Raw genomic sequence first — 13,539 nt, 5'->3', positions numbered from 1 at the left:
TTCTTTCTTTCTTTCTTTCTTTCTTTCTTTCTTTCTTTCTTTCTTTCCTTCCTTCCTTCCTTCCTTCCTTCCTTCCTTCCTTCCTTCTTTCTTTGACAGAGTTTCTCTGTGTAGCCTTCTTTCTTTCCTTTCTTTCTCTCTTTCCTTCTTTCTTTCTTCCTTTCTTTCTTTGACAGAGTTTCTCTGTGTAGCCTTAACTGTCCTGCAACTTGCTCTGTAGACCAGGCTGGCCTCAAACTCAGAAGTCAGAGATCCTGGATTTGTTTTAGCTTCATTCATTCATTCATTCATTCATTTTGGAGATGGAGTTTCATGTAGCCCTGGCTGGTCTCTAACTTGCCATGTAACTGACTTCCGATCTTCCTACCTCCTAAGTGCTAGGATACAGGTGCCCTTGAGCCTAGCTTGTATAACATCTTATCCCTGGAAGCCTATTGCATTTAGTCCACTCTGCTTCTAGATGGGCTCTTAGGGACATGCTGTCTCAAACCTGTTTTCTCCTTCCACCAGATCATGACCAACACAGGGAAGGCACGGAGGAAAGGGCTGGCCAGTGTACAGTGGAGTGGGGATGAGCCCCTGCGTCGGCCAGTCACCCCTGGTGGCCACAGGACGGGGTGCCCAGTGTAAGTCCGGGATACAGGAGGCGGGAGTCTGTTTTCTTGAGCTTTGCTTGATTAACTGCTGTGTAAAATGTCTCAAAGTGCATAATAAAGCATTCATACTGTAAAGCATTTCTCTATTGTTTATCTCTTGAGGATTTTTGGAGGGAAACAGTTGAGGTCTAACCCGCCCCCCCCCATACACACTTAGGTTTCTTCCAGAAGGAGAATAAGTATGACTAGAATTCCAGGGCCACATCCAAAGACCAGTGCTGGCCATTTCAGAGGAAAGTTGCTGAGCAATGGTGAGTTCACCCAGTTTGACCTCCTGTCCTATTGTACATTCCTGTGGCCTATTCTCTTAACATCAGGCCCAGTGCTGGGACTGGAGTGTCACAGCTCTTATTTCAGATGAGGTTCTCAGACCAACGATGTAGCCTGGGACATATGTGAAGCCTAGGTTCTATTCCCAACACAGGAAAAAAAATATTAAGGAAAGCAATCATGTCCATTTTTTAGCTGCCAGGCACTGTTCATTCTCTGTAGCCTGGTTTCTACATCTTGACAGAAAAATAAAACTTCAGTCAGGTTACCTGGGCCTCTGGACCTCCTGAAAGGCCTCACCACTAGTCAAAGAGTCCCTTCTGGGATCTTCATGACCTGTGTTTTCCGGTTTAGGGAAAACTATAAACAGGAGTGTGTGAATAGAAGGTCATAGGGAGCTGGCTGAAAGCCTCCAGTTCTCAGCAAGCAGTGACTTTAGTATATGTTAATGGCTACACTGTGTCTTCCTTAGCCCCTATTGCTGGAGTTTTATTATTCCCAGTTTTACTGTGTGGTAACTTTACGGTAAAGAAGGAGGCATTAAGCAGCCAACAGGATGGAAGTACCTGTCTTTGTGAGCTCCGTGACGCAGCTGCCAGGAGCACCAGGGTCCAGCACCAGCTCTTGCAAGTTTTGGAACACATCTGGAATTTGCTGTGTGATACATCACAACCCACACCATGGATTGGTGCTCGGGGCTCTGTGTTTCTAGCTCTTATGCTTCTGTTTCTAGGCTTTTATTTTAAGTTATTGATACACAACTTAGTATATTGTCCTCTTCCCTCTCACACATAACCAGCACTTTCCACCTGCAGGGAAACAGAGAGACCATCACGCTAAAGAGATATAGGTCAACACATACCTCCTAGGAGGAAGAACACCCACATCGGATAGCTGCGACAGTTGCCTCGGTACAGTCAGTGCCTGTGTCCATGTGCTGAAAGGTCGCCCTGTACCCGTAAATGTGCAGACACTGTGGTGATTAGCAGGCAGCGCACCGTAAAGAGAGCAACCATGTTGCCACACCTACAAGTTAAGAGCAGTCTGAACTGTGCCCGCATGCCCTTCTCGCCCTCCAGTTCATCGCTTAGATTTGAGGGGCTCTTTGTTTAGATCTAGAAAATAACGAGAGGTGAATCTTAGTCAGTTCATAAACATGACCCGTTTATGGAAGGAGGAAGAGGAATGAGTGAAATTCCTGTCGGACATGGGAAAGAAAAAAAAACATCTTTTTTAAATTTTTAGAAAAAGAACTAAAACCTTGGCTTCACAGCAAGACAACCATGACCTAAGGATATTTTAATGAGAAGTGACTGTGAATCTAACAAATTTAACACCTGACCAAGGGGCACTGTTCATTCGTGGCCACCTGCTCTGTAGAGAGACCCTTGTGCATGGTTTCCCAGTGTGTGAGCTAAGCTGGCTTCCCTGCTGGAGGTCATATCAGGAGGTGTTTGGCCAGGATGGACCTGCCAAGCTGCGAGAGCACTTCCCGGATCTGCAGTCCCTCCTTCCATGAAGCTATGGCTGCCCAGGAGACACAACAACTTTTTTTTTTTTTTTTTTGAGTCAGGATTTCATTTTGTAGCCCAGGCCGGCCTCAAATTTGCTGTCCTCCTGCCTCAACCTCAGTGCTGGGATTACAGGTGTACGCCACCACTTCCAGGTTCAACAGTTTTTGTTTGTATGACTGACACGTTGTAAACTCAGTCCTGGGGGCCTCACACGAAGTGAGGTGTGGTTCCTACCCTCAGAAGCACTCAGAGCAAACCTCGGAGCAAGAAAAGACATGGCAAGATCTGCTCAGGGTGACACAAGAACGTGACAGTATGCAGAAAACCCCCAGCCCCCTGAGGGCCGTGAGGGGCTCTGGTCAGAATTTCCACGTCGGCTTTGAACTTACGCTCAGGGAATTTGATTCCCCATTCACAGTCACCAGCCCCTTGGCAGCCCTGCATTACTTTCAGACGAATCCTGACTCCTCGCTCTTCTAGGATACTTAGTTAATGTGTGTCCCACAGATCCAAGGAGCTGGCACTTTCTGGGTCAGCTTGCACCTGGACTGATTACGAAAACTATCTACGTGCCCACAGTAGAAGGCTGGCTACCTAAGTCATGGTAATCAGCAAGAACAGTATTGGAAATACATAGCAGCATTCAGAATAGTTAAGGACATGGAAAGGCCCTCACAATGTGACAGTGTGTTGCTGAATGCAAAGGCAAACTCTAAAGCAGTGTGTGTATAGCCAGACTGGCCATTAGTCCCAGGTTCTTTAAGTACACGTTTGCCTCCACCACCGCTCCCACCCCCACCTGGAGACAAAAGCCAGGTGTGGTGGTTCATGCCTTTTTTTGAGACAGGGTCTCAGTTTGCAGCCCTGGATAGCCTGGAATTTGTATGTAGACTAGACTGACCTTGAACTCAGGGATCACTGTGAACTCAGACTGTCTTCTGCCTCCCGAGGGCTGGGCTTGAAGACACGTACCACAATGAAATAAGGCCTCATCTAGCTCAGGCTGGCCTGGAAGCTGCTAGTTGGCAGAGGATGAACTTCACTGCCTGCATCTTCTCAGTGCTATGATCAGAGACACGTACCAGCATGCCTGGTTCGTGCAGGGCTGGGGCTCAGACCCAGGCTCCCTGTATGCCAGGCAGGAAGTCTGCAAACTGAGCCACATTCCCACCCATATACACCCTGAAAACATATCACAGGTAAGTGTTCACCTGTGAATATAGTGGTAGGGACTTTGCTACTCAACCTATGTACTATCTAATTTTTCGTGATAAACACTGCTGTTATCATCTAGAATAGAAAGGCCGAGGTAAACATGGGCACAGGACTCCACCCTCTCTCAGCCTTGTCTTGGCGGTGCCTGCCGGACCTGACTCCTAGACACATAGGCCTAACTAACCCTCCTGTATTCTGTGGCCCTCTCTGCACCTTATGTCCCCTTTGGCTGTCTTCTACCCCTCCCCAACTTCTTCCTCTAGCCTCTCTGTACACTGGAGTGTGTGGTTTCCTCCCACTACTTCCACCAGTCTGGACCTCACAGCCCTGCATGCTCAGCCAGTGACTCCCAGGATCACAGGTGACTTAACCCCTCCCAACTCTTGGCACCCTCTTGCATTTATTAATTCAACCCCTTCCCAGTGGCTGTCCCACCCCTGTCTCTGCCACAGTGGACTGGCCTCCTGCCGTTCTCCTGCTTCCTCCTAGATGCCGTGTTCTAGATGGGGTCTGGAGCCCTAATCTGGGGCCTTCGCCCCATTCTGCTCACTGATGGCACCCAGCCCAACACGAACTTGGTAGATGTGCTCACAGCACCCCTGCCAGTGTCTTGGGATCAGCGTGACCTCAGGGACTGACAAGAACCCCTGAAACAGGCCAGCCAAAACCGCACCCTTCACCTTTCCTGTCCTCCAGGCCTTCACTTCAGCCTCCTGGCTTTCCATCCTCCTCTCCTGCCATCCCGTACCCACCATGACCACTGAGGGATTCTCCTAATGCAGAATGTCATTTCTTTGGCTCCTCCATCTCCCATGGGTCTCAAATCTATGTTTGAGGGTCACCCCAAGCCCACCTCTAACTCACTGCATCCCCAGCACCATGTTGAGTTGTCTCTTGGCTCTGACAGGGCAGTTAAGTGTCTCCTTGTCCTTGTGGTCCTGTTGAACCATGAGAGGTTGCTATGTATTGTGAACCGTTTTCCCTGGTGTGGCCCTAGGCAGGCAGAGGCTGTGGCTCTCTCTGAGCCCCTGTCTGTGGCAGGTGTCTCCCAGCTGGAATGAGAGAACGCTTTGTCACACACAACTAGAGAAGCTTCCTCAGCCCTGTCCAGGCTGACCCACAGAGCCTCCAGAGGGCTTGGCCCGACTCTCAGGGACAGCTCTCCCAGACCTGTCTCCAGCTCCACGAACATGGGGCCAGCACAGCACCAGGCATCACTCAGTGTTAGAAGAATTCAGTTGCCTCACTCTTCCTCTCGCCTGCCTCTGTGCAGGGCTGAAGTGACAGGATGGCACAGTCAGCCTTACCGTTGTAGAAGAGGCTCGTGTCTTGTTTGGTGGAAGTGTCAGGGACCTTGTGTGATCCACAGCTCCTGAGATGTACTGATACGGTAGGCGTGTGCTAGCCCTTGTAGTATAGTGGATTCACAAGGGCTCTAGCAGGTGTGAGCTGTTCAGCTGCCACCTCTCAAGGCCTGCTGGCTTCTGTCACCACTCTTTAAAAAGGTGGTTTAGCCAGATGGTGGCTCTATTTGTCATCTTAGCACTTGGAAGAGGGAGGTAGGAAGGTCAGAAGCTCAAGGTCATTCTCAGCTATGTGTGTTCAAAGCTAGCCTGGGCTGCGTGAGATCCCATCTTTAAAGAAAAAGCAGGTAGATAGATAAGGCCCAGCAGGTAAAGATGCTTGCTCACTACCAAGCCTGATGATCTAAGTCAGTCACCATTTCTCATGTGCTGAATCAGCTGCTCCAAGTTGTCTTCTGACCTTTATGTGAGCCTACACACACGTGTGCATGCACGCTAACTAGAAGTAACGTTTTTAACTTAAGAAGACGAAACTAAACACAAAGGTATGTTTTCAAATGTCCATTTCCCTAAAGAATCTCAGGCACAGTCACTTCTTGTGTCTCCCTGTGATGCAGTCAGCTATCAAATACCAAATAAATATCTGCACTTATTCAGTTTTTCATGTTTCTCTGCAGGCTGGGAGACCATCTCATTTCTCCCCAGGATGCCCAACAAGCCAGAAGCAGTTGCCTGCAGTCGGACATTCAGTCGGACATCTGCAAAGAGGGCAAGCCTGGTGTCGCTGGGCATGGCAGGTCTTCTCCATGTAAGAACACCGTGGGTGCAGAGCCGGTCCTGAGCTCCCGGGCTCAGGAATCCAAGTGAAGCAACAGCCTGCAGATGCACGCCTGCTCCCTCAAAGCCAGGTCTGGCCTCAGCCACAGTCCTGCATCACAGCCGTCCAGTCACACTGCCAGATCTGGTGTTGGGCTGTCTTCCAGGACTCACTGAAGCAATGTGTTTCCCGCTCACATCCCGCTCCTGGAACTAGGTTCCATATGAGACTTGGGAGTAGCAATCTCTGCTGCCTGACTTAGTCCACTTTCCATGGCTCTAACAAAATGCCTGTGGCTGAGTGTTTTATGTGTGAGCCTGGGGTCAGCATTAGGTGTCTTTCTCATCACTCTCCATCTTCTTGTTTGTTTGTTTTTTTGTTTGTTTTGTTTTGTTTTTAGGCAGGGTCTCTCACTGATCTTGGAGCCCACTGATTCAGCTCGACTGGCTGGCCAGCAAGCCTCAGAGATCACGCTGTTCCTACCTCTCTGGTACTGGGATTGCAGGCACATGCTGCACACTGACATGCCCTGGTTTTTATGTGCATGCTGGAGACCACACTCAGTTCCCATGTTTTCAGAACAAGCAATTTGCTCTCTCCAAAGCTCGTGGAGATACTGGGTACTTTATTTCAAAGTAGGCTCATTTAGTTCACAGTTTAAGAGGCTGGAAGCTGTAAAATGATTATTAATATTTGCTCTGATTCATATAAGTATTATGGAAGTGGTTGCTCCTGAACATGCTAATACATAAAATAAGGACACAGAAGCTTGCTGGGTTTCAATATGCCTAATGCACAGGAACTGGGCAGAAACTAACCCTCTAAGCTATTTTGTTTTATCTCCCAGCTACACATCCCAAGTTACTGCCAATAGATCATCCTGTCTGGGCTGCTTCCGTTCCATCAGTCTGTCCTTATGGCCACGTGCTCACCCTCCATCCTGGCAACTCCTTTCTCTCGGGTTTCCTCTCCTCCTGCTACATCTTCTGCTGCTCTCCTCCCTTCCTTGTGGTCTCTCGACCCCGAGCCCAGAACCTAAACTCCACCTACCTCTCTTCTGCCCAGTCACAGGCTTCGGCATCTTTATTAGCCAATCAGCAATAATTGGGGATAATTATATCACGTGGGTACAGGAGATGGTTCAACATTCATAATAATGCAGGGCAGCTAGCAGATCTCAGGGCACTGAAATCAGCATCTGAAAACACAGTGCACAAGCCCCTCCGCCAACAGGAAACCTAAGACCCAATGGTCCCATTGCTTCAGTGTCTTGTGAGGGCCTCCTTGGTTGTGCCATAGCCGTAGCATGGTAGATGGCACCACGTACAGGCAAGAGATCCAGAGCATATGGCAAGACAAGCAGGCGGCAGGGGGAGCCAGGGTTGCTCTTTTGATTTTGTGGCAATTCATTTTTGAGGGAACTGATGAGATTCCCACAGTAACTACATCAGCATCCTCCATTAGGAGGTAACACCTCCTTCTCCTAGACCCCATCTCTACAGGTCCCATCACCTCCACATGGCCAAATGAACCTTCGGGGGACGTGCCCAACCTTACCCAAACCATCCCAATACAGACCTATGACAAGTTTCAGTACCGCAGAGTTTCATGCTGAGGGTTCAGCCATGTGTTAGAATGTGCAGCTGGGCACACAAACAGCCCTGAGGTCAAAATGTGCTTTGAAGCATCTAGTCAGTGGAGTTAAACAGAAACTGGTGGGGCATGAAAGTATTTTTTAGATGCCAGGAAGGGGAAAAAAAAAAGCATTTGAACCAGAAATATACGGAGTATTTCTTTTTTAATTTTCAAAAGGAAATTGAAAGGATTGTGAGCAGGCCAGATAAGACTCTAATCTCCATTCAAAGAGGAAAAGTCATAGAGTAACAAATCAGCTCTCAGGAAGAGAAACATCAGCTCATGGGTGGTTGGAGTCAAAAGCTCCCATGCCCAGATTCTGTGGAACCAGCTAGTCACCAAACCCAAGGACTCAGGGGCACTCAGAGGTTTGCCATTGGTCGTTGGCTATTTGGCCTACATTTGCAGTTGTAAGCCCAACACCATGAGCGATTAGCTCAGCCATCCAGAGATGTATGTGGTTATGCAGATCAAAGGATGAGGGTCTCTTTGGATGCTCCTTGTTTTGCAGTCCTCATACATGGCAATCATGTGCTTTACCACTGAGTCACACCCCTGGCACCACGTCCTATCTCTTGGATGCTGCTGGAGTTAGGGGTACGTGAGCCTCTCATGCATAGAAGTGGCTAGGTGGCACTGGCGACCGTTGCCACAATCAATGTGGATATTTACTAACCCTCAAGAACAGCTGACTTCAGGTCAAGGATCTAGTAGCTCACAACCATCCCCCAGCACACCGGACCACAGCCAAGGCAGGACTGTAAGTTCCAAGTTAACCTGATCTACACAGACCCTGTCAAGGAAGGTGAGGCAGGTGGAGAGAGAAAGAAAGAAGAGAGAGGGAGGTGGGATGAGAATACAAGTGAGTATGAATCAGCCTCAGCCGTAGCAAATTCCAGTTTCTGCCGAGAATTCAGTGGTTGCCCACTGGGGCACTCTGCCTTACCAGAAGGTCCCAGGGCCTCTTCCTAGTGTGGCAGCAGCTGCATACCCGGCCCTGGCCCCAGAGGCCACCTAGAACAGGGACAGAGCTAGCCTGCTCTAAGTGCCGGGATAGTATTCCAAGTGTCAGCCCCTTACTCTGTCCCTGCTTACCCAGCCCTGGCTCCCCACTGGTTCCCACTTCCATGTAGACCTTATCACTCCTGTCTTCTCAGCCCTGTCTCCCTCATCAGCTGCTAGCCAGGCCTTGGCTGTTTAGTTGAGGCATTTGGTTTGCATGTGTTCTGATTCTTCACCTTTCCTCTCCTAGCTTTCAACCTGGCCCATCCACAGCCACCCAGGTTCCAAGTACATTAAAGCCTGTTGGCCACCAGCCCCATGTCTTGCAGCTCTCATCAGCCTGGGCCTGAGGGAGTACTGGTTCAAGCTCCCCCTGCCCCCATCCTATCTTGTTTCATTTCTTCCCACCGGACGCTAATTGGCCTGAGGAAAGCTCTTCCCCAGCCACCAAGACACAACGTGAATGTCAGCCTCACACGGATTAAGCCCAGTGTGGTGGCCCACCCTTGTATTCCCAGTACTCAGAGGCAGAGGTAGGATGTTTGGTTCAAGTTCAAGGCCAGACAGATCTACATAACAAGTGAGTATCAGGTCCAGCTATGGCTACATCCTGAAACCTTAAAAAAAAATTACACAGCTGAGCCAGTACTGGGTTCAGGTGCCCAGCCCGGACTGAAATGGACCTGCCACAGAGGAGACACACCTGTCCATGTATCCTGGTAGCTGCCAGTGTGCGTCCATGCTGCCCTTCCCTTCCAGATCCTGACTCTGTCCACAGGCCCATTTTATTGAGGGGACCCCAGAGTTCACAGTGTAGCATGGAAGTGACCAGACAACTGGGCTGCCTTAGTTGCTGCAATAAAAATACTTGGCAAAAGCAACTTAAGGGGAAAAAAGGTTTATTTGGCTCACAATTTCTGATGGCAAACCATCACCACAGGGAAGTCAAGGCAGCCGGAACTGGACACAGCCAGTCATTTCACACCCGTATGCAAGAGCAGAGGGCAATCAGCATGCACGCATGCCAGTGTTCGGCTTGTTTTCTGCAGTCTTATACGATCTAGGATACCCTGTCTAGGGAATGGTTCCACCCACAGTGGCAGAGTCTTCCTATTAACCAAGGATCTCCACAGACAGACCCACACTGGGACTCCCTTCCGGTGTCAAGTTGGTAATTCAAACTAACCATTAGAGCCAGTGGATCTCAGCTACACAGAGAAACCCTGTCTGGAAAAACAAAAACAAAACCACCAGCTTGGTGTGGTGGTGCACACCTTTAATATCAGCCCTTGAAAGGCAGAGCTCTCTGAGATCAAGGTTAGCCTGGTCTGCATAGTGTGTTCCAGGCCTGGGAAAACCTGTCTCAAAAGAAAAACAAAAAACTGGACTGGCTGAGATGACGTGGCTTCCCAGCACCCACGTGGTGGTTCACAGACCCCTGTAAACTCCAGTTCCAGGTCTTCAACCTCTGAAGGCTTCTGCATGCACACGGTACACAGGCACACATACTCAGGCACACACATATAATTACCAAAACTAAACAACAGGAGCTGGGTGTGTTGGCACATGCCTGTAATCCCAGCACTCAAGGAGGCAAAAGCAGATGGATCTCTATAAGTTCGAGGCCAGCCTGGTCTACAAAGTGAATCTAGGCCAGCCAAGGCTACACAGAGAAACCCTGTCTCGAAAAAAAACCAAACACACATACACAAGAGCAACTACCACAGTAAGGACGGAACAAAAGCCTCAGTGGGGGCTGCAGAGAGCTCACTGTTGCCCCTCTCTGCTGCTGTCACTGTTCTGTTCCTGTACCCTGACCCCAGGAAGCCCAGGTCCTGGAGGTCTTTCCTGTCCTGGTAGTCACCTTGGAAAAGTGTGAATGGAGAGCCAGCGCCTGAGTGTGTGTCCACTCAGATCTTACTCAGAATGCCAAGCCTTTGTCTCCCTGGTCTCCGTCCCAGCACACTGATCAGAGAGCATGGACAAGCCCAGCCATGGTCCCTCAGAGAAGGGAGTCAGGCCCAGATTGACTAGACACCTTTTGGGCTCCATATCAGAAATGGATTTCTTGATTGGGTCAATAGAAGCCTCTTGCTCTGAACTTGAGGGGAAATGCAGGGCAGATTCCTCTATGTTTAATTTGGAATGAAGACTTTAAAGATGAAAAGGGTTGACTAGGTGGTGCATGTCTTTAATCCCAGCACTCCCAGCACTGGGATGCGGAGGCAGGGGAATCTCTGCAGGCCAGCCTGGTCTACAGAACAAATTTCAGGGCAGCCAGGGCTACACAAAGAAAGTTGGGGGAAGAGGGGAGGAGAAAAAGATTCACTAGTCACCCCTCAGGGGTGGGGACAGAGGCATTTTCTATGTGGAGACTAGAAGGAAGCTGGATCAAGGCAGCAGCAAGCCTAGACCCAGGGTGTCATAGTGCCGCCATGACACTGACTGGGCCAGAGACAACATGGACCTGTCTCCAGGACCCCACAGAAGCTCAGCGTAATGTTCAGATGTCCGTGACCACTCGCCAGGCTTGTGAGCATGCTGAGGGCTCAGCCCGAAGGTATCCTCGGGCAGATACCCGGCTGCCCAGCTCCATTTCTATAAATATAAAGCTGCCAGACTTAGCAATTCCAAGGACAGGCTTTGTGTGGAGATGTGGCCGTGAGCCCAGGGAGACAGTTCCATGACTCTTGGCTTCCCCAGAGGCAGAGGAGACTGAAGGCTATGTAGGCAGTAGGCGACAACTCTCTTTCTGTGACCCCTGCCCGCAAGGTCTTAAGTCGCAGACTTAATATGCCCAGACCAGAAGCCCGGGAAACAGCATGCAAGAGCCTCAGGTCCCACCTTCCTTGGTTGTGCAGCCCAGGAAAGAATATCTTTGGAAGCTCAGGGCAGGTGTGTACTGAGCTCTGTCTTCTCCTCAGCAGTTTTGGATCAGAAGCCAAGAGAGCAGTTACCAGCTGGACACAAGGAAGAGCCTCCTGTGATTTCCACAGGAGCCCCCAGTCGGCCAAGGGAGGTGAACCAGGACCCAAGCAGCGGACACACCACCAGGTAGGAAGTTTGTAAGTCCTGGTATCCTACTTAGGCATCAGGTGCTGGGATCAGCCTCCACAGGCTACAGACACACTATCTTTTTTTTTTTTTTTTTTTTTTTTTTTGGAGATAGGGTTTCTCTGTATAGCCCTTGCTGTCCTGGAACTCACTTTGTAGACCAGGCTGGCCTCGAACTCATAGAGACCCACCTGCCTCTGCCTCCCAGCACTGGGATTAAAGGTGTGCGCCATCACCACCTGGATGATAACATACAGCATTTTAGAGTTGGGGCCTCCTGTGTCCCAACAGAAGCAAAAGAGGCTTCTCGGGGGCCTGAAACATGGTAAAATATGCCCACACCCAGTGGGCCTCAGTGTGTCAGAGCCCAGGGACGGACAGAACCTGCTGCCTGAGAGCCACCGTAGTCAGACCAGAAGAAGATGTTCATTCTATTGGTTGGTTTGGTTTGGTTTGTGAGACAGGGTCTCACTAGGTAGCCTTGGCTGGCTTGGGTGTCACTCAAACCCACAGGGATTCCCCCTGCCGCTAAGGACATAAGCCACACCTGAGGGTGAGCGCCTAGAAATCCTAGGACTCGGAAGCAAAGGCAGGTGAGTCAGGCCTTTGAAGCCAGCCTGGGCTGCATAAAAAGACTTCATCACAAAAAAAAGGAGAGGTAGAGTAAGGGAGAGAGCGAGGGAGGAAGGGAAGGGGGGAAGGAAGGGAAGGAAAGCTGCTGGGAGGGTTCTGGGGACAGTGACCTGGTGGCAGCAGGCTCTTTGCTTTTACAGAAGTGGGGGTGGAGTGGGGAGAGATTGGAAATGACATAAGTAAATGGCTCAGGCATAGATTCCATGGACAGAAACCAGACCTGGAGTAGAGCCAAAGAAGTTTTTTCCCTTCCTCTACCCCCAAATGAACACAGACAGGTCCTCAGTGGATAGCTACTGTCTTTCACAAACGCAAAGTGCCTGGCTGAGGGTCTCCCCAGCCCCTTCAGACTTGAGGAAACCTTAGGGAGGAGCCTGCCTGCTCCATCTCCTGCCCACCCCAGTCCTCCTGACCACATGTGCCCTGCAGGCAGAACAACTTCTAGATGGAGGATTCAGTCTCAGCACTGAAAGAAAGCGAAAGTGTGCTAGTGCGCATGCGCTCCCAGATCACGTTGGAGGCGGAGGCCTTATGGGCCTTCCCTACCAGACTTCCCAACAGACTGGCCGCTCTTCCATCCTTCAGCGGGCACCACCCCCGTAGTGTCTGCAGGACTCCACCTCTCAGTGGTATGTAGAATCCGCAGAAGCTCCTTTCCCGTGATGTCTGCAGCGCACGGCTCTGCCTCTCTGACCAGTCTGTCAGAGCTACGCAACTGGAGTTTGTCTACGAAATCAGGTGCTCCTTGGTTCTGGGTCTCCTACAGTGAGGGCAGGGACTAAAATTAAAGCTCTCAGAGGGGTAACCACAGTCTCCTTACTTCGCTACTTGCTCGCACACCATATGGGTCATCTCCGCTGTTCAGCTATGCCAAATCTGCCCTTCCTGTGCTGGGGCCTCTTCCTGTAAATGCTGAGCTTGTTTCCGAAGCTCACCACCCAAGACAGCCCTTTCCCCCAAAATAGCCATTGTCACAGTGGCAAGGTGCCTCCACAAAGCTCTCCTGGAAACACCCCCTCATTACACCCAGCTGGCCCTTCAAGCTTCTACTGGGCACAGATGCCCCTTGGAGTTGCCCTTGTCTTCATGTCAGTCACAGAACTCAGTGCTTTCTAAGAGTGGGATTTCCATATGAGGAAGAATAGGTCAGAAGGAGTGAAGTGAACAGAACCCCTTCTCCCCCTCCTCCCCACTGACCCCTCGGGGAAGATTTGCCTACTCCCAACCTCTTGTTTGCTGGGCTGACCTCAGCTCTGCCCCTTTGTGGATCTCAACCAAGCACCCTTCCCTCTTACCTGACCACAAAGACAGGCCACACCCTGACAACAGCATTCACAACACACTCTCCTCCCACCACCGAGGGGCCAGCTGTGCTGTTAAACAGCCACAGCCGAGCCCCACCGTCTCAGAGGTCGCACAACACTCCCCTCCCACCACCG

At 50.4% G+C, this 13,539-nt stretch overlaps 1 protein-coding gene across 5 annotated transcripts in view; it reads left to right on the top strand.

The window, feature by feature from the left end:
• Armc9 (armadillo repeat containing 9) overlaps positions 1 to 13,539 on the top strand; it is a 127,051-nt gene that overhangs the window by 102,947 nt on the left and 10,565 nt on the right. For 3 of the 5 annotated variants that reach the window (XM_055616768.1, XM_055616766.1, XM_055616770.1), the window contains exons 21-23: positions 511 to 626; positions 5,637 to 5,767; positions 11,338 to 11,467. In XM_055616768.1, the coding sequence (XP_055472743.1) occupies positions 511 to 626; positions 5,637 to 5,767; positions 11,338 to 11,467 (377 nt within the window). Of the gene's footprint in view, positions 1 to 510; positions 627 to 5,636; positions 5,768 to 11,337; positions 11,468 to 12,685; positions 12,981 to 13,539 lie in introns of those variants that run through there. The other 2 variants (XM_055616769.1, XM_055616767.1) reach the window with 2 other exon arrangements.

The sequence above is a fragment of the Psammomys obesus genome, unplaced genomic scaffold (assembly GCF_907164565.1).
Source record: "Psammomys obesus unplaced genomic scaffold, mPsaObe1.curated_primary_1811, whole genome shotgun sequence".
Classification (NCBI taxonomy): Eukaryota; Metazoa; Chordata; class Mammalia; order Rodentia; family Muridae; genus Psammomys; species Psammomys obesus.
The sequence above is the reverse complement of the archived record's forward strand: the minus strand, read 5'-3'. Positions and strand labels throughout refer to the sequence as shown.